Source organism: Sabethes cyaneus, chromosome 3 (assembly GCF_943734655.1).
Source record: "Sabethes cyaneus chromosome 3, idSabCyanKW18_F2, whole genome shotgun sequence".
NCBI classification, from domain to species: Eukaryota; Metazoa; Arthropoda; class Insecta; order Diptera; family Culicidae; genus Sabethes; species Sabethes cyaneus.
The window spans coordinates 92,546,430-92,568,489 of NC_071355.1; the positions used below are offsets into that span (position 1 = coordinate 92,546,430).

Below are 22,060 nucleotides of genomic sequence, written 5' to 3' on the forward strand. Positions count from 1 at the left end.
ATGACATGCAAAGCTTAGATCATTTGGAAATGGGACACTTCATTTTGGCAAAACTGCCAAATTAACCTAAAAGCATTGTGGCGCGAATAATCAAAATGTATAAGGAAACTCTCACGACGCGAATCAAATGTAAGAGTAGAGCATTCGCTATTCAACTGCGGTTGAAGGTTATTTGGAAAGACAAAAGTGGTCCCAGCATCTCGGATTATGATTCGTCGAAAACCCTGAAAGTTGGCCGCTCTACTACGCGACGAATCCATCTCTGAGGAGGCTACAAGCGTTACCGAGGTAGCAGCTATCCCAACTGAAGCCTCGAACTTTAAACAGTGATCAGAATCCGGGCTCGTAAGCTATACAACTAGGTGCTGACGAAGTACGATGGATGTGTTTTGCTCGCGGCTGGTGAACGGCTTGGTAATGCGTACCATCGGTGCCTTGTGCACTGGGCATAAAATAGACTCCACAGTGGTCCACAGCCTCTTACCAAGCAACGCCCACCCCTACCTTTTCGTGGTACCAGCCGGGATACGAGCAAACTCGGTGGAGATCGGGTAACCAACCCCGGTGGAAACCAAGGTCGTTTGCTGACAAGGGAGGAGGGCTCCTTCGAGCTACGCTGGTCCTTCGGCGATACTGTGGGGTTGGTTGCGGGCTTTGCAAGCCTGAACCACTAAAAAAATCAAAGCAATGGACTCCGTAAGTAATAAAAATAACTCTATTCGGAACAATCGGCAAAGACCCAGGCGACGAAAACAGACTAACGATTGGAAATTAGGAACATGGAAACTGTCGGTCTCTAAATTTCCTCGGAAATACCCACGTGCTTTCTAAAGAAGTGAAGAGCCGCAAGTTCGACATCGTAACGCTGCAGGACGTATGCTGGAAAGGAACGATGGTACGTACGTATAGAGATGGTCATACCATCTACCAGAGCTGCGGCAATACACACGAGCTAGGCACAGCTTTTATAGTGATGGGCAAGATGCAGAAGCGGGTAATCGAGTGGTGGCCGATCAACCCCCGAATGTGCAGATTAAGAATCAAGGGCCGATTCTTCAATATAAGCATAATTAACGTGCACAGCCCTCACCTCGGAAGTACCGATGATGACAAAGACGAATTCTACGCGCAGTTGGAGCGTGAATACGACCGCTGCTCAAGACATGATGTCAAAATTATCATCGGGGACTGCAATGCTCAGGTTGGTCAGGAGGAGGAATTCAAACCGGTGATTGGATGGTTCAGCGCACACCCGCAAACGAACGAAAACGGCCTAAGACTTGTCGACTTCGCCGCCTCCAAGAACATGGCCATACGTAGTACCTTCTTCCAGCATAACCTCTACCATCGGTACACCTGGAGATCACCCAACCAGACAGAATCACAAATCGACCACGCTCTGATAGATGGTCGGCACTTTTCAGACATTATCGACGTCAGAACCTATCCGGGCGCTAACATTGATTCGGATCACTACCTAAGGATGGCAAGGATACGCCAAAAACTTTCTGTTGTGAACAACATAAGATACCGGCGCCCACCACGGTATAATCTGGCGCGACTGAAGCAACCGGAGGTCGCCGAAAGCTACGCGTTATCTCTCGAAACCGCGCTGCCAGAAGAGGGTGAGCTGGACGAAGCCCCTCTTGAGGACTGTTGGAATGCCGTAAAAACAGCCATTAACAGCGTAGCGGAGAACGTCCGGCACCGAATCGACTTAACGAATGACGAGGAATGCCAGCAGATATTGGCTGAGAAGAACGCAGCGCGGGTACAAATGCTGCGTAAAGCATGCACGATGAACACGATGAACAACTGAATGGCGGGCAGGCAGAAGACCATGGTTGCGGAGGAAGTGACCAGATTAGTGCAGCAAGCAACGAAGATGTGCTACCCCAGGGAAGATGTGCCAGGGAAGTTAAAGAAGCCATCCAGCGGCTGAAGAACAACAAAGCAGCGGGAAAGGATGGCATTGAAGCGGAACTTATTAAAACGGGCTCGGACAAGTTGGCCGGCTGTCTGCATCAACTGATTGTCAAGATACAAGCCGCCTACAAAGTGCTGTCCCACGTCATCTGTCATCGACTATCGCCAATATCCAATAGATTTGCGGGAAGTTACCAGGCCGGCTTCAGGGAGGGTTGGTCTACAACAGACCAAATCTTCACCCTAAGGCAGATCCTCCAGAAGTGCCGCGAATTCCGAGTCCCACGCACCACCTGTTCATCGATTTCAAAGCCGCATATGATAGCGTAAACCAACAAGAGCTTCCGGCATTCCGGGTAAGCTTACTAGACTTATCATGGCTACGATGGATGGGATCCAGTGCTGTGTGAGAATCTCGGGTGGATTGTCGGACCCATTCGAATCTCGCAGGGGACTTCGACAAGGAAATGGTCTTTCCTGCCTGCTATTCAACATTGCGCTTGAAGGTGTTATAAGACGAGCGGCGATCGAAATGCGGGGCACGATTTTCAATAAATTCAGTCAATTTATCTGCTGTGCTGACGACGTGGATGCAGTCGGCAGAACATCTGAGGCGGTGGAAGATCAGCACACCAGACTAAAACGCGAAGCAGAGAAGATTGGATTAAAGATAAATACGTCTTAAACGAAGTATATGCCGGCGGGCGGGACCATGGTAATCGACGGGGATGAGTTCGAGGTAGTTGACGACGTATACCTTGGCTCACTGGCAACAGAGGACAACAACACCGGCCGTGAGATTAAAAGACGTATTATCAGCGGAAGTCGGGCCTACTACGGACTCCACAAAAACTTGCGGTCGAACAATTTGAGCCCCCGTACAAAGTGCATACTGTACAAAACGCTAATTAGACCGGTTGTCCTCTACGGGCACGAAACGTAGACACTGCTAGAAGAGGATCTACGAGCTCTCGGAGTTTTCGAACGGCGGGTGCTAAGAACCATCTTTGGCGGAGTGCAAGAGAACGGTGTATGGAGGCGAAGAATGAACCACGAGATCGCGCGTCTCTACGACGAACCAAGTATTCAGAAAGTGGTTAAAGCTGGACGGATACGTTGGGCAGGACATGTTGCTAGAATCTTGCAAAAATGGTTTTCGCATCAAATAGGAACAAGACGGTAGGAACAAGACGAAGAGGGGCAAAACGAGCGAGGTGGCAAGACCAGGTGGAGCGAGAGCTGGCGAGCACTGGGTGCCCGCAGGACTGGAGATCAGTTGCCATGGACCGAAACAGATGGAGAAATTATACTGCGCAGGCCTTGTCGTAAGACTTTAGGCCAATTAAGTAAGTGAGTAAGTGTTTTGCTCGCAACGGCACTTCACTGGATAACTTCAAGCATTTAGGAGGAGGAAAAACTACCAGAGGAGTGGATGGAAGGTTTGGTTTGTCCCATTTATAAAACTAGCGATCCGCTCAATTACTGTAATTACCGCGGCATTATACTGACCAACACCGCCTACAAGGTGCTTTCCCAAATTTTGTTGCGTCGTCTCTCCCTAATAGCAAGAGAACCTGTAAGGCAGTATCAGGCGGGCTTCATGGAGGCCCGTGCTACTGCGGATCAAATTTTCACTCGGAAAAATCCTCAAGAGATGTCGGGAGTACAACAACGTGCCAACAACGTATCATATTTTCATGAATATCAGGGCAGTATACGATATTTGGGTGTTTTCAGGGGAACTCACGACACCCTTTGAATTGCGCAAAAGTATCCAACTCGTAACCTTCGCAGATAACCTCGACATAATTACTAGACACCTTTGGAAGGCGTAGGCAATCTACGCCAGACTAAAAACGGAGGCTAGTAGGATTGGGCTATAAATTAATGACTCTCAGTGATTCAGCAAGCTTGTCTTGCGTTTGATTCGAATCTTTATCTAGTGATGCATGCACTTTTTCGTCTTCGAACTTATTTGACTGTCCAAAGAGGAGCTATCTAAATCATTCCCTACACGATTTATCAGTAGGAGAATTGTCGTCATAAACTTCTGCAAGCTTTCAATGCACTTGGAAGAAAGTAAAAAGTTGAAACTTATCCCGAATGTCAATGAATTTCCACAAAATTCGAACTTTTTACAAGAATAAACCACAAGGGTGTTGTATTACAAAAATTCTTAACTGCGCAGGATATGGTGCCAGCGCGGTAATTGCAATGTAAAATAATAAAACAGCTGCATCGTAGTTTCGAATGGTTGATTAGCTCCCGGTTAACTGAAAACAAAACAATTTTTTTCTACTCACCCAAGCAGGTAGATCACCCAGACGTGCCAGAATAACCTCCTTATCGTTCGCCAGCGCTGATGCTTTTGCCACATTCCGACGGGTTTCGGTCTTTGTGCGCCACTGGTCGCGAGCGACCGACAAGATTACCGGTGTTATCAACCACGCTACTGACCATCCCATGTAGCCAACGAAGTATATGATGCCCACGGTGACAACTTTCTTCGCAAAGGAGTACAGCAGAGAGCCAATACTGTCGCCGCTGGCGCAGGCTGCTGCTTGTTCGATTTCGGCTTTTTCCGGCGTTTGTTCCTTACTGGCGCCAGCCATCTCGACGCTTCCAACGGGTTTGACGTCGTTTAACAAATTGTCACTTTCGCCGTAGGATGCAGTGTCTCCAGATGAGCCGGCAATGTCTGTACCGGAATCAGCTATGAACTCACTGTTGAAAACAGAATAGAAATAAAATGCAAATCAGTGATTTGGAAGGTGCTGTTAACTCAATTAACTGGATGCTGCAACGTGCTATTTTAACACCAAACGTGATGATCTAATGCCTATGCGATGGTCTACGAAACAGGAGTGAGCTCATAGCACGATACACACCCGAGCTGCGGCTAGAATCTGCTTCTCGTGAAAAAACCAACCTCATTTTTCTCTCGATTGCGGAAAACTGCACTCGCAGCTAATCTGGCGTACAAAATCAGGAATTCTCTCGTTCATAAATCGAGAACGATTCTCACGACAGTAACTTCAGTGGATAGGCTGCCGCACTTACTATGTTTACAAACAAAAGAGTGATAAGAACCGAAACTGAAAATACAAAACAAATAGCACGAGGCACTTTAATAATTTTAATGGAAAGAAAACCCATAGTGCAAATTCTGCCTACACCGCAATCACAAAACGTAATGAAAACGCGTAAGAAATTTGGGTGAGTCAGATTTTATGCCCGAGCAGCTGCACCCCTTTGTCTATTTGTCACTTTCACGGAAAATCTCTGAATAATAAGGTTTATCACAGCAAATGAAAGATAAAAAGATGAAAAATTCCGCCGACAGTCTCATGAATTATAATTGTTGATGATTGTTATTGACTCTATTCATAGATAAGCAAATTTTAGCATTCCAACAGTATACTGATTCTTATTTACATTTATGACTGATTGTTTGAGGTGTGTTCAATCATTTACTAAGGGGATTAAGTGGATTCAACGAATTACACGCTTGTCGTGTTTTATTATTTCCGATTGTTATTTTTATGTTTTCGCAGAAAGTAAATACTACATAACATTTTCTATCTATATAACCACAAAATAATTTACATTCGAATTTTTTGACTGGGCTAGATAAAATATTTCGAAGTGAATCCTTTTACATACGGACAAGTATGACAGTCTTACACTTGCATAATTTTCGTAGATTTTATCCCCAAATAAAACTTTTCTGTAAAGTTTATATAAATAACATACCGATATCGTCGTTTTCAAAAAGTAAACTAACTAATATTTGACTCCAGTCGATTTTAGAAGGAGTACTTGTCCGGTTAGGGACCAGCTTTGCCGGTGCAAGACTAGTAAATTTGTCATATTTATGTATTGAATACAAATCAAAATGCAGCTGAAATGGAAATCCAGCCAATTGTGTGTTATTCGCAGTAACTCACTTTGTCGGTCTAAAACCTATAAATTTGTTAAATTTACTGCTTTAATATAAATTACAAAACACGCGAAAAACAGATGCTTGAATACCTACAGTACACTAGAGTCTAGCGTGATGCTTTTACTTTTCCTGCGATTTCAGTTGGGCCCGAAAACGAACGGATTTAGTGAGTCAGTCTAAAAATAAAACGTGAGAGAATATCAAAATTGAATGAACCGGATCAAACGAACAACGAGAAAACTTTTTGCACCCACGAAAACCTAAAAGACCGGTACTGTTTGCAAATGCAATAAAAACCGGTGGCGTTTTATGTAGTTGAAGACAGTTTTCTTTGCCCATACTTTAAGTCATTTTAACATTTTAACAAGTGTTTCACTTGGTAACTGTCATGTTTTGCAAATTGCTGCCCGTTTAGGCTCTGAAAAACTACTAGACAAGGCGTATTACATCCATCACCCATTCAGCGAATTTCTTCAATCGTCACGAAATTGTATATGTCGTAGCTTAGTGTAAACCTGATTCCGGACATATTTGACGGTCATCCACCGTGTCAATGGACAATTGTTTTTCATGTTTCACCTTCTCACACCCGTATCGAGTTGCAATGCATGGTGAGGTAAGCTTAGCCGTATGACATCATTTTAGTGTCGACGATTTATCACTGCTTATAAAATTCAATTTGATGTGTGATGTGTATTGCTATAGCAATAAAGTTTAATGTTTCTAGTAAACTAATATTGCTATTGATATAGTCTGGCCTTCATTTGCCAACATTATAATAAACATCACTTCCAATCGAAACACCCTGATACTTTAAAAAACAAAATACCCCTTTACTGATTCACACGTCCTTGAGTTGAAATGCCTTCCACAAACTACCTTTACTTCTGCCACAGTCTCGTGTATTAACCACCTGTACTCTTAGGATTCTTTGCCGGCACTGAAGGTGGATCCGATCAGAATGACCGCACGAAGAATAGATATTCTCGACTCGACCGAGCTGGACGCGCTCACGGTGAGCGGGCTTTGGGATGCAGAGCCGCCGAGATGCTCTCCGTTGCTGTCATAACAAAACAGAAAATCAAATTGCTAAGGGTTGTGAGTGACCTGGAGGTTCTCTAAATCTGCAGACTCTGTAGATGTTAGATAAAAATTGTGTAGAAAAATTGTGGGTAAAATGATAAGGGGGAGGCAAAATGAACAGGTAGCCCAGTTTCCGTAAATTAAAATAATTAAAAATCAGCACCTTGTCCTATAGGAATATTTCAAGTTGTTTGGGACATCATGAGCTTGAGCCCATGAAAATTTAAAAAAAATTAATGAAATTAAAATATCTACTCAAATCTGTCTAATAATAGTAACACATACAATCAAATATAATTCTTTGAAAAAGATCCAACTGGAAATATTGTTGACATTCCTAGATATTAACTTGCAACACGAGCATCCTTCGTACTAAAAAGTTGTCGTCAAACGGCTTCTTTCTCGTATAGTTTATTGAAAGCACCGCCAAGATAAGCCCGGAAGCACTTCCGCCCTGGTTGGAAGTCACCAACGTCACCTTCATTTGCAAATCGTCACTCAACAATGAAGCTTCACTTTCATCTGAAGCAGCAATGCTTCGCTTCAAAACTAGCTTCAATTAGCGTCAGTGAAACGGGGTACACTTCTTCATGACGATCGGTTTCAAAGTTTCATTCGTACTTTTCTATCAAATATTTAGTAGAAGGCCAGCAGCTTTGAATTTCAATGACTTGAATTTGAGTAACGTTTCCTACAATGTGATGCACATTATAAGTAACCGAGTCTACATCGACAAATCGTGCCTGACTTTCAGTCGTTGTCGATTGAAACAGTCACCAACTTCAGCTGGAATTTGCTTGACACGTTCTGTTCAACAAATGAAACAAGTCACTTTATGTATGAAGCGAAGGTTTGACTAGGTTTATGAACCTAGTACCCTGATCGGCGACGCCAATCAGATCTCCCCTTTTTGAGATACTGCAGTCTGCGTACTATTTGTGGTCCACGATTGCAGAGCAAGTGTCCGAGGTTAAATATCATCTTGAACGAAACTGAGATTCCGAAGATGATTTACTCGGACAATGTCCTGTCGCAAGACCGGTAAGCTTGCTTTTTTTGACGTAGAACTACGTCTTTCAGGAAGGTAGTTGGTATAGGGGGTAATTCTAAAAAATCTTTTTCGAATAGTGGTCAGGTTTTGAACGCTAATAGCTTAGTGGTTTCCCGATCGATTCTCAATATTCTTACACCAATCGATTGGAAAATCTTCTAAGAATTGGCCCTAATGAAGAAAAGTATGGATTCTTGATGTTGAACTATTGAAAAATTGAAAGTAATGAACCTATGTTTTACCAGAATTCTCGCTTCGTGATTGGTTGTTGGAAATGACGTCAGCAAAGTGGAAATGCGTTTTCACGCTCCGGCTTATAATGCAGTCAATTTTCAATAGATTTCCAAGAGATTTACACCAATTGATCGGAAAATCGATTTGGAAAATATGAAAACATTGAAAAATTGAAGTATTTTCATATTTTTGCCTTCCCTCGGCAGTGCTTCCCTAGCACGGATGACAGAAATATATACGATATGAGCTACGGGTTAAGCTTCCTAATGATTGTATTTAATTTACGCCCTACAGAATCCGATCGAAAATTTTTGACCTTCAGCTGTTGCTGCTTCCCGGATGAGGCAACGAAGACATCCAAATTCACCAAGCGAGACGCCAACAAGCCGTAGAATCCATCGACTCATCCGCCAATGAACGATATGGTTTTGGCTGCTATGCCTTTTACTGCGCGTCGTCATTCGGTTCGGCTCGGCCATTCGGCTTTCGTTGGCGACACATCGGCAAGCAGCTAGCTTGAGACACATCGGATCGGACAGGCAGTTTTCGAGTCACATCCTTGATAATTTTAAAGGTTGTATTTGAAACATTGTTTGCCTTACGGTGCACATCGTCGTCAGTTGGTCGTGTTCAACGGCTGCTGAGGAAAGAAAAGTATGCTGAGCGTGTTGGACCTGGAACACTCGTCTCGCTGCCGTGATGGAATATCTGGCTGCTGAAGTTCTAGAATTGGCAGGAAATATGCTGCTCGCGACAACAAAATGACCAGAATTATGCCACATCACTTGCAGTTAGCCCCCTGGCCTGGACTGGTAATTCATCGTGACTCACCATTCACGAACGGCTTCGTCGATCGCATAGCTGCTGAGGCTTTCTGGCTAGTCCGCATTGGCGTAGCTAGGAACTTTCCCTGGAGCCCAGCAAACATTTTCGTACGTATATCAAAGTAACAAATATAATATATGTACCGATATATATCTAGAAAAATCGCATTCGATGCACGAAACCAGCATATGCGTACTATTTTGGAGGCGATATACGTACTACAAATTATATGAAAACAATTCACATTCATAAGTATTTGTATACGATGAAATCCGACTCAACATGATTAGTTCCATAATGCCATACAATTTTGTGACGAAAATCGTATGTGAATCAGTAACTATCATTTTGTACGTATAAATGTAAACTAGGGTGCGCTTTATTAAGCTTTGTGTACGATTTCGAGTTTGTTTAGCGATAGTTAAGACGATTTTCACACATTATTATACGATTTGTGGTTTGCTGGGAGGGGGCCTAGGGGGTGCCTTCCAAAAAAAGTTTTGATTATGTTCTCGTCACTCTGGCTGTCACCGATAGCACAAGGTATTGTGGAGAAATATCAGGCGAGCTTCATGAGGGTCCGCTCAATTACCAGATATATCGGGAGTACAACCTGTTCGCGCATCACATCTTTATTGATTTCAAAGCAACATACGATACAGTCGATCGAGACCAGCTATGGCAGATAATGCACGAACACGGTTTTCCGAATAAACTGACGCAACTGAGCAGAGCTACATTGGAAAGAGTGTTGTGTTTCGTATGGATCTCCGGGATACTTTCGAGTTACTTTGAGACGCGACGAAAGTTGGGACAAGGTGACGGCTTACTTTGCATCAGGGGGTTGATATGACGTCATATTTTCGTTGCTCACATGAAAAAGGCGGCAAACGCAAAACGAATTTACCTAACCATTTTCACAGTTTCACATATTTCGAATCAATTGTCTGCCTGGTATTGGCTATGTGATGTTAAAACCTTGCCTAAAATCAAACTAAAACTAACAAAATTCAACAATTCACACATCCGACTCAGTTGTCAGCTTGAGCCCATCTATGAAGCTGTCAGCTTGGGCCCGCTCTATGTTGGCTACGTTTTATTTGTATAGGTTGGTATAGCAAGTGTCATTCCCGTACTTTGCATGCTATTCAACATCGCACTTGAAGGGGTGATCCGACGAAATCGGAATCTAGGGCAAGTGTTCTAAACGTAAATGCGGCCAAGACCAAATACTCAAAGGAAACAAACGCGTGCCTCTCGCAGACGGTAACTGTTGATGGAGCAGAAGTAGAAGTGGCAGATGGGTTCGTGTATTTGGGATTGCTGGTGCACACGGACAACAACACTATTAAGAAGATCTAGTTGCGCATTTAAGCGGAAAATTAGGCTTCCTTAGCCCTTCGCAAAACGCTAGGCATACCCCAAGCAACAATGTGAGTTTTAATGTACTCTTATGGTGGTCTTCAAGGCCAATTTTGGTCTTGAATGCCATCATAAGAGTATAATAAAACCCAAATTGTTACTTGGGACGCTATTTTCGAGCGGAAGGTACTGCGGACGATATTTGGCGGAGTACAAACTGAAAGCGGAGAGTAACGGAGACGTATGAATCATGAGCTACAAGCACTGTTTGGAGAGATTGCCATCGTCATCTGGTGAAAGTCAGTAGGCTACAGTGCGACGAAAATAGTTCTCTTTAACAACTGCACCAGCATCAGGAACAGGGAGGCTGAACGCCATGGCTCGACCAGGTCGAAAGTGATTTGCGACTTCTGTGAGTGGGAAATTTGCGACGAGTCCAAGATGTAGTTGAATGGAGACGAACGCTTGAAACAGCATAAGCCGGGGTGGCTACTAAGCTACTGACGACGACGACAACTACGCTTTTGCGATGCCTAGTGAAAAAGAAAATATCTACACAGCGGGAACATATACACTGAGTTTTTTCCCGGTTTCCAATTTCAATGAGGAAAATTTTCTGGATGGGGCCTGCAGAATTTTGGAGGGGGCCTGGTACCCCAGGCACCCCCTCTAGCTACGCCAATGCTGGTCCGTTGCAACAAGCCGTGCCTGGTTAGCGGTTATTGGTACTCCAATTTACCGAACAGAGAATTGCGTTAAGTGCGTTAAGTATAAGTTTATTGCAAACTGGAGTTATGATAATCAAACAATCGGTCCTTTTAAGGGCCACAAGATTGAGAGTCTATTATATTTTCTTGCCCAGTTAATATCATAATAACACACGCAACGAGGGAAACGTTGAATTTTTCGCCATTGCGGACGACCAACAAATGACAGAAATAAGTATTCTGGTCACGGGCGACATTTTCTGCGACTTCCAAAACGTCTACAGGTTGTAAATGCTTTATTATCAGTGTTCTTTTGTAAGCCGCAGAAAAGTTGCGCAAAATTTTCAACTTTTTGAAAAATCGCGCGTACCGTCTGCCGATTACCAGAGGAAAAGCACTATTCAACGTAGAAACAGATCATAAAAATTTATTTACTGTTTGGTTTAGTGTGACTTGGTTTCGTTTTGATAAAATAGATTCAATCAATTCATGGATATAACTCCAAAATCGGTTGAGGATTGAATGTATACAATGTTACTACTTTGATAAACGTTACGCATGTAGCTTGTATACATGAAGAACCGTATTATTACATACATGGATACATCCTACTATCGCTACAAAGAGACTTACGTAGTCTTACGTCACCTACGCGGTCGTGTCTTGTGCACAACCATTCTAATTTTTAGATTGTTTGAGCGATCGTACAGCCATCCTACTGGCCATAACTGTTCGGCTCTCCTTTTGTTTCAGCCCACCCTCCAGCACACAGTCAGAGATCAGGCAGAGTGAATCTCGACCCGTGAGTAGAGAGTTGGAGCCACATCTTCGTTTGTCGACTCACAACGGAGTTGAGGATTGAGGATAGACAAGGATCAGGACTGAACCTCTGCTAGCGCATCGTTCAAGTCCTGTTCCTCCCCTACTCTCCTCTCCACCTCATTCGTTTCTTTGTTTTTTCGGCAGAGAGAGCTTGCGTGGTAAGAAATCGTCCACTGCCTCAGTGACCGGCTTGATGCAGCAAGGGCAAATTACTGTGGAGGGCGCCCTGATACTCCACAGGCTCCGTTGCGGCGAGAGAATTTATAGAACGCCCTCCACCATTCATCCCTCGGCACGGGTCGCGTCACACCTTGGATTAGGGGTTTATCCATTCAAGTTTTTACATAATAGCCATAGATAACAGCTATTACAACCATCTCCTTTAGGGGCTCCAATCTGCTTTGGTTCCTGGGAGTCAAGAGAACCGTCCTGCAGGCGGAGAGTTTACACTTAAGCCTTTGCATGAGTGCCCCCTTCTATGTCCGCATACGACGCTAGTTTCTACTGGTTGTCCGATTTCCACTAAGGAACGTATTCCGGATGGTACCACGATGAGGTAGAGATAGGAGTTGCTGAATAAGAGGCTGTGGAACCTCATGGTAGTTCTGGAGCGCATTATTCAACCATCTACCATTAAGGCGCCATTAACATTCATTTAAAAATAATCGAATTTTCTCAACCTGCAGAAAATCTCAACAAATCGTCCAAAGTTTGAATTAATGTCTTTGTCAAATACCATGAGGTAATTTCAGGCCGTACGTAGTACCTTCTTCCAGGACAGCCTCCTACACAAGAACACCTGGAGGTCACCAAATCAGACAAAATTACAGATCGACCACGTTCTGATCGACTGTCGTCACTTCTTAAACATTATTCACGTCAGATCCTATCGAAGTGCTAACGTTGACTCGGACCAATACCTAGTGATGGTTAAGATGCGCCCAAAACTCTCCATTCGGTATCGACGCTATTCTGGGTTAGATCTCGTACGGCTGAAGCGGCGAGACGTCGCCGCAAACTACGAGCATTCACTCGAAGCTGCACTGCCGGAAGAGAACGACCTAAACGAAGCCCCTCTCGAGGACTGTTGGAACACCATCAGTTTAGAGAAGGGCTCCATCGGATATGCGGCAAGGAATTAGCGGGACGATTGGTTTGACGATGAATGTAAGAGAGTGATGGATGAGGAGAACGCTGCGTGGACGGCCAAGATGGGCAGTGCCACACGTCAGCACGTGGGAAACAGAAGAAGATGTAGCGCAACCAAATCTTCCGGGAGAAAAGGCGCTACCTGGAAGACCAGGACTATGCAGAGTTGGAGCGGCTGCATCATTCTCAAGAAACGCAAAAGTTCTTCCAGAAACTGAACGGATTCCGCAAAGGCTTTGTGTCGCGAGCCGTGATGTGTAGGGATAAAAATGGCAATATTCTGAGGAACGATTGTGAGGTGACCGATAGTTGGCGCGGCGCGGAGCTTTTTAAAATGGGATCAGAAAAGCTGACCATTTGTATGCACCGGCAAAGTGTTATCCCAAATCATTTTCCACCGACTGTCACCAATTGCGAACAGTTTTGTAAGAACTTATCAAGCCGGCTTCATCGAAGGTCGGTCTACAACGGATCAAATATTTCAAGGAAGCTTATCAAATTGATTCAATCCACGATGGATAGTACACAGGGCTGTGTTCGGATCTCGGGTGGATTGTCAAGTTCAGTTGAATCACACAGACAGAGGGCTTCGTCAAGGTGATGGTCTCTCATGGTGCCTGCTGATAGTTCAACATAGCGATACAACGTGTTATGAACCGAGCATATATCAACACGGGATCTTCTACAAATCTAGTCAATTGGTCTGCTTTGCCGATGACATCGGTAAAACATGTGGCGGTGGCTGAACAGTACACCAGATTAAAGCGCGAAGCAAAAAAGATTGGGTTAAAGATAAATACGTCTAAAAAAAGTACATGCTGGCCAGCGGAACCGAGGCAGACTGAAGCCCCTTGGGCAGTAGTATATTGATCGACGGCGATGAGTTTGAGGAAGTCGATGAATTTGTCTAGCTTGGCTCGTTGGTAGCGACGGACAATGACACTAGCCGTGCGGAAGTCGTGCTTACTATGGCCTTTACAAGCAATTGCGGTCGATCAGACTACGCCCCCGTACAAAGTGTACGATGTACAAAACGCTCATTAGACCGGTTGTTCTCTACGGACATGAAGCATGGACAACGCTCGAGGAGGACCTGCTCGGAGTTTTCGCAAGATGAGTGCTAAGTACGATCTTCGGTGGCGTACAGGAAATCCTGTAGGAATAAGACGACCAGGAGCGCAGCGAGCAAGATGGTTAGATCAGGTGGAGCGAGATTGTCTATACAATCTACATATATAATTATAGTCTATATAATTATAAAAACTACGCAAAATAGAATTACAAATAGTTGTCAAAATTTTCGCACGTATATCGCCTCCACTTTGGTACATATATGTTCTTATATGGCGTGAAATATAACTTTTTCGTTCAGATATGATTTCGTACATCTCAGTTGCAATCGAGATATACAAACCAAATGGTTTACTGGGCTACGACTTGCAGGCTTCCTCAGTGTCTGTTTAGTTCGAAAACAGGCACTGAGGAATAGAGATGGTCGAGTATGAAAATTTGAATACCCGAACCCGACCCGTACCCGATCAAGAAAAAAATTAAAAACCCGTACCCGACCCGAACACGCAAGTTTATTGTTTTTGATACCCGAACCCGACCGCAACCCGTCGGGTGCGGAACGGGTCCGGGTACCCGACCATCTTTAGTGTTAAATGTGGTCAATAGAGATACCCGACCCGACCCGTACCCGACTTCAAAAACAAAATCTAAGAACCCGTACCCGACTCGAACCCGTAAATTATTTTTTTTTTTCAATACCCGAACCCAACCCGAACCCGGCGGGTACGGGTACGGGTGCGGGTTTCGGGCAAATTTTCCGCTACCCAACCATCTCTACTGAGAAAGCCTGCAAGTCGTAATCGAAATACGTATCTGTCGTGAATAAAATATACATAGTAGAATTAAACTGGATAAGTTTTCTTCTTCTTTAATTTTAGATACGATGACTGGTTTATTAACGGGTGGCAACTAAAATTTTGGAATTTTTTTCTCAAGCTGTCAAAAAAAGACAAAAATACATGAAGAAGATCTGATTTACAGAAATTAGAGATACATTATCCATTGTTGAAATAAAATTAGTGTACATTTGAAAACGGTCCGTAATCGGCTGTTCGGCGAAGCTTTCGTTTGACGTCGAAACAGGAGCGTTGTACAGCCGTCATGTCAACTTTGCAAATGCATCTCTTGATTCTACCAATCAACTGCTTGCATTTCGTGGCTCTCCAGTTGTTTTTGTACACCAAGGAACACAAAATCCCGAAGACAGATTTTTCGGGACGTGGTTTTGGGTTAAAATGGGATCGAATGGGGGTTCAAGAATGATTGTGTTTTTTTGGCGTAATGCGATGATGCTCTATTCGGCCAAAATACGTATTGTCCATCTGTATGATGTATTTGCAGAAATGGGATCAAAATTTTCTTCAAACATTCGTCTGGTGCATCTTAATTGATAGCCAAACCAGAGGGCTTGTTGTTGAAGAAACGAGAAAGAGAACGACGGCCTTCTGCGTCCATAATTTTGGCTGGTCTTCAACTACCTGGCTTGCGAATAGTTGTTGGGCATCTTAGAATATGATAAAGAGTCGATGGCGCAACATATTTCCTTTTTAAATATTGTACTGTAAACTTTTTTCCGAGATTTCTGTGGCAGTTCGTAGAAATGTACAACGCGCTCCCGAAATGCTTCTTGTTTCGACGCCATTTTTAGCAAAAGTGGGTAAGCATTGACAAAACAAAAAATATTAACAAAAAGCTGAGAGAGAGAGCTAACTCATACAAGCTCTCATTTCTTTCTGAGCTCGTTTGTTATTGAGCATAAGGGCCGCGAAAAAATTCCAAAATTTTAGTTGCCACCCGTAAGATCGGTGTTATACCCCGCAGCGAACTGAGAGGTTGATACAGTACCGTGAACGTACCATATTCTGCGCAGTTAAGACATTTTTATGATTCTTATTCTACACTATTCTAAGTATTCTAGATTTAAATTAACAACGTGGATAGCAGAAACGTGTAGTGCTACGGTCTATAATATCTGGTAAAAAATATGGGATTTATAAGTCGACCAACAATTGAGTATATTTTTCGTTTTGTAAACTTATCCACAGTGCCTAATTCTGCGCACTTTCTTGCCCATGTTCCTAATTCTGCGCACCCAAAAAGTGAAAATAAATACTCCTGCCATGCTGTTTATGTCTTTATACGCTGAAAGCACACCAAAAAGTGCGGCATTAGCCATTACCATAATTAAATTCCTGATCCAGCCTCCTTGTGTTGTCCGGGTGGCAAAGGAATATTGTTATCATTTTGATTGCCTCATTTTAAATATTTTATTCTCGATAACGTGAAGGGCGAATTGATTCGGGTTTTCTGCATACTGAACATTACACTTTAGACTAATACTAAAAATTGTGTTTTCATATAGAAACCACTTTTCACTCTCTGATAGCCCCATGAGGTAGGACATTAAAAAATAGAAAACATGGTTTCATGAATTGACGCTCGTAGGTTCGGACCCCGAGACACAGCACAGGTTTCCAGTCAATGCAAGTTAAAGATTCTACTTGAATCTTCATGTCTCTATACCTCAGCCATTTGGGTGAGGTTGCGTATTCTTTCGCGATTTCTTCGTAGGATACATTACTGCGCAGAATTTGGAACATGAATAAACAATCTGTGCCTAAATCTGCACATTATTGCATCGCATTTTTCTAAGGAAAGTAATGCATGCAGTCACTGTTTTTGTCTAAAACATGACTAAAACTAAATATTCTTTCTAATTCTGTTGGGTAATTTGATCATTGCAAAGAATTTCGATCATAAATTTGTTAATTTTCTAGAAGGACAATCTTAGCGTTGGTGCTAACGACGATGTTTTCTGCGATATAAAATACTTTCAGTTTCACGTTAAATTATTTCGCTCTCAAATATTATGGTCCGTTTGTGAATGATGGCGTAATATTCAACAGACATTTAAAAAAAATAACGCAATGGTCATAGTTATGCACAATGTTAAAAAATACTTATATAAAAATAATGCGCAGAATTAGGAGCTATAATAAAGAGAAAAAAAAAAAAAAAAAAATTAGGAGCTGCGCAGAATTAGGAGTGGTCACGGTACAATTTTGCTAATCCGACAGATATTTGCTTTAAATAGTACAAAAACGTTCAAAAGGTTTCGGACTCACCAAACATGGCCACTCACCAATGGTCACTGAAAAAATATGGATTGAATACCACAAGCTTACTTGAATAGTTTTTAACTTAGCCTTTGTGGTCTAAAATATGTATATAGAAATGCATAGAATGTTTGACATGATGGCAATTATTAATTATTCGTTTTATTCAAACGTAAGTATCAGCAGGTATAAAAATACTTAATTGGCTATTTACATAAATTATCTGTGTTTTAATCATAGGTATACGTCGAAAAATTCAAAATTAATTGTTAAAGGTAAAATCTAGAATAAATAACTTTTTCAAAAGTACAACCCAAGTTCGATCCGCAAAACAACATAACGCCTGCATTGCAGCTCATGAATAATGTATACTAGAGCAGTAAACAATCCCAAAATGCAGCCACTAGTGGTGGTTTATCGAACATTTTACAAATATTTTCCACTTGTACCTGACACGTCCAAAGATGATGGAACTTGCATTTTTAAATTTAGAAATGTGCTATCAGTAACTGTTAAGTAGAGTGATTAGACGTGGTTTTAATCTGATATTAAGATACGATTGCTGGTTTCGTAATGAAACTGTTTTCGCGACCGGGAGGAACTTTTAATTGAGGCATTACCTATCTCTTCGGCTGTCTCGAATAGAATGGGGTTCGTGTTAACCACCTAACTATACAAACATTCATTCAACATAATATATCAGTTATTGCGGCTGTACAGGAAAATAACATATGACTTTGCCCTTGACCTATCTATGTCGAAATAACCCCCTACAAGCAGCCCAGATTCGTGTGATTCAATAGAAAATGTAAACAAAATAGAATCCAACTTCTAGAGCAAGAGTGCAGCTCCTCGCAAACCATCAGGCAACAATACGCACGACGTAGTTCTGTTTGACTTGTCTAATGCCTGAACACCTGTAGTCCCAGTCACTTTCTTATCTTGTGCTAAGATAAAAGCAGCCGAAATACTACTAGGCACATATTGACAGATAACACAGGCGAACAATGGTGTTCATATTGACACTCTATGACTTAATTACCTGATGAATGATTAAGTGGATGCCTGCGATGGGAACTCCAATGATTTTCAGCTTATTCCATTAAGAATGCTCTTACTTTGCCGTTTCGATGAAATAGGTTTACCTTAATACTGCGCCTTAAAATTAGTTCAAGGGTAATGAAGTTACCTCATTAATAATATAAATGAGGTCTAATGCTTGAGTAACCCGACTGCAAATTCTATCACACAACAGCTGGTTTTTTCTTCATTTCACTACTTCACTCACTACACTACTGAAAGACTGGAAAGATGAATGATAACTTCAAACGTTGATTGTAAAACTCACAACTCTTAATGTACGATAACTATAAATGAAAAGGTTTGCGAAAAAATGTTCAAATATTAGCGCTAGACGAGTAACATAAAATACGTCGCTAACCTTCCCGGGCAGCTGCGCACTCACGAATGTGTGGGAATAAAAGTCAAATAGCAAGCAACAGCATGCTGACGAAGTGTGAGTCCCGCTGAAACTCAGCTTCAGCTCCTTTGCGAGGAGAACATAAGCATAAAAGTGTTCTCTTCATGCTGCATGCACTTTGAGGCTTTGAAGCTTCTCGTGATCTAGCATGAGAATGAGAAATAAATTGCGCCTTCCAGGAACTTAGTGATTTTAGGATATCATGTACCATTTCCTTCAGAAGTCTTTTGTTATCTTTGACTAAAACCATCTCTATCTGACAAAACTAGCTAAACTTGCTAGCTTTTTGCTAAATTGATTTTACAATAAAATTCTATAGGAAACGTTCATGTCTGTTGCTGTTGTCGTAACGGATATTGCAAAAATATATAACATCCCAAGTTCAGGGTGGCGCACGCCTCTAATCACTCGAGGTAAAAACAATCAGCACAAACTCACGAGAATCATTTTGCTTTTCCCCACATAAGAAAAACAATGTACGGCCTTGACCCACTTAACATAAAAACCATTATGTTATGTTTACCAAAAATATCCGGAAATATTTTGGACCGTAGGTAATTATTAATTCTGGCTCTTGTGCAGACAAACACCAGTCTAACAAGAGCAACCGCTTGCTTGGAAGTTTTTGTACGACCGTAACGTACCCAATGGAATTACTTGGAATAAACATATATGCGAATGCAAACAATAAATATTAATCCGATCAGATCAACTGGGCAACATATACTGCCGGGACGATTCTTTCAAATGAGACAATAACGAACATTATATGAGCAATTGTACATTATCGAATTTATATATGAAGAATTAGTGGGTCTGGATCCTCACGCCCCATTAGTGGGGCCGGGATACCAAACCCCACTCCCTGACTTGCCTGCTCAGGTGTCTAACCGACCGTATCTTCTAAGGTGCTAAGCAGATTTCCCTACTCGTAAAAAAATATGAAGAACAAGCTGGGCCAACAGTACCAGCACCAGGACCACCTTTCTTTCTTCGATAGTGTGATTCAGCAGTGTATCAATAAATAAAAATAAATAAAATGGTTTCAGTTTAGTCATTATTAATTTTTTATAACGGTAGTTTTTACAATCGCCGGAGGGGACGGTAGCAGGGGTGTGAAATTGTCAAAATTTTGCGGGCTAAACATCCATGGACGGCGACAACTTGGAACCAGCCAGTATACCGAAAATAACAGCTAATATTACCATTGGCGTAACTAGGGGGGGCTAAGCCCCCCTAGAAGACATTTAGCCCCCCCTAGAAAAATTAAGCTGGACTTTTAAATTTAAGAAAAAACTATAGTTAGATAACTTTACATGATAAAAACTTGAGAGTAATTTTTATATGCATCACAACTTAAAGTTCCTATGCATCAATGTACATTTAATTTTAATATGCCAAGGAAATAAAATGGTCGAAAAAATGCCGGGGGCTATAGCCCCCCCTAGAAATGAGCGCTAGTTCCGCCAATGAATATTACTTAAATTATAGCTAAAAGGCTGTGTTTAACTGCTTTCTAATTAATTTCGGTAGTCTTAAAATGAATAAACTTTTAACTAGGCACCAGAACCAAAAGTACCAAAATCAATGAGTGGGACATGTACAATGTATGTAGTTTGACAGCCACACCACCCCGCTGGACGGTAGAAGAAAGCAATGCATTTCATTGTAAGGTGTATATAGCAGGGCCCGACAAAGTCACCTTCAATTGCATAACGTCACTCAGCAATGAAGCAATGAAGCTTCGGTTTCAACAGAAGCAGCACCGCTTCAGTTTCAAACTGGCTTCAGTCAGCGTCAGCAAAACGGGTTTCACTTCATCATGACTATCGGTTTCAACATTTCATTTGCACTTTTCTAACAAAAGAACAAGGCCAGCAACTTTGAATGCAAATAAATTGAATTTAAGTAACATTCCCTACAATGCAACGCAAATTAACAGTGGTTGAAGAATTCACGAAAAAATGAACATTTGAATCGATGAACGTCCCTCATGAACATACACTATTCACTTCTGTAGCCGCTGATGCATTTATCGGCATTTGACTTTATCACGAGTATGGCTCATCTTGAACATCGCAAGTTCGTTCAAAAATTGAATATTAAACTTTGAACGCGTCCGATTTAATGGATATAATATACCCGGGAATGCCAGAAACTGTCCTAAATAGTATTTATTACCATAAACAGAGAATAGTTTAAAGTAGCGTTAGTGGTGAAGCAACAGAAGCTTTAATTTCGCACTGTTGCGTTGCATAGGGTGTTTGCAGAGTGCATATGTATTGGAGATCTGTTGGGCAGGCACCACAAGTGACAGCTCCATATAAAACACACGGGCTGGGAAGAGCAAAATTTTTTAAATGATTTATTTTCTTTACTTAAAACAGAAATTACAAATTGCTTCATACATGTGGCAAGGTAATATATCTGTTTACTAAATAAAAAAAATATTTTCAACAAATAAGCTAAGACGCGGTAGCAATGATCAAAAATGTAACTATGACCTATGTCAGCGGGATAAAACCATTGGCGTAGCTAGAGGGGGTGCCTGGGGTACCAGGCCCCCTCCAGAATTCTGCAGGCCCCCTCCAACAATTTTCCTCATTGGAATTGGAAACCGGGAAAAAACTCAGTGTATATGTTCCCGCTGTGTAGGTATTTTCTTTTTCATGCTGTTTCAAGCGTTCGTCTCCATTCAACTACATCTTGGGCCACTCGTCGCAAATTTCCCAGTCACAGAAGTCGCAAATCACTTTCGACCTGGTCGAGCCATCTTGCACGTTGAGCCTCCCTGTTCATGATGCTGGTGCAGTTATTAACGAGAACTGTTTTCGTCGCACTGTAGCCTACAGACTTTCGCCAGATGACGATGGCAATCTCTCCAAACAGTGCTTGTAGCTCATGATTCATACGTCTCCGTTACTCTCCGCTTTCAGTTTGTACTCCGCCAAATATCGTCCGCAGCACCTTCCGCTCGAACATAGCGTATGAATAGCGTTTAGCGAAGGGCAAAGGGAGTTTAATTTCTCGCTTAAATGTGCAACTAGATCCCCTTACTAGTGTTGTTGTCCGTGTGCACCAGCAATCCCAAATACACGAACCCATCTGCCACTTCTAGTTCGTCGCCATCAACAGTTACCGTCCGCGAGAGGTACGCGTTTGTTTCCTTTGAGTATTTGGTCTTGGCCGTATTTATGTTTAGAACACTCGTCCTAGATTCCGATTTCGTTGGATCACCCCTTCACGTGTGATGTTGAATAGCATGCAAAATAAGCCGTCACCTTGTCCCAA

General features: G+C 42.3%; 1 protein-coding gene across 4 annotated transcripts in view; it reads right to left on the minus strand.

Annotated features, from left to right (window-relative positions):
• LOC128744499 (extended synaptotagmin-2) overlaps positions 1-18,713 on the minus strand; it is a 35,538-nt gene extending 16,825 nt beyond the window's left edge. The window contains exons 1-3 of one of the 4 annotated variants that reach the window (XM_053841553.1): positions 18,332-18,713; positions 4,856-5,021; positions 4,230-4,650 (exon numbers count right to left, since the gene is read on the minus strand). In XM_053841553.1, coding sequence (XP_053697528.1) covers positions 4,230-4,650; positions 4,856-4,860 — 426 coding nt within the window. In that variant the 5' untranslated portion in view covers positions 4,861-5,021; positions 18,332-18,713. Of the gene's footprint in view, positions 1-4,229; positions 4,651-4,855; positions 5,022-6,698; positions 6,797-18,331 lie in introns of those variants that run through there. The other 3 variants (XM_053841554.1, XM_053841552.1, XM_053841555.1) reach the window with 3 other exon arrangements.
• Between the last annotated feature and the right edge of the window lie 3,347 nt (positions 18,714-22,060).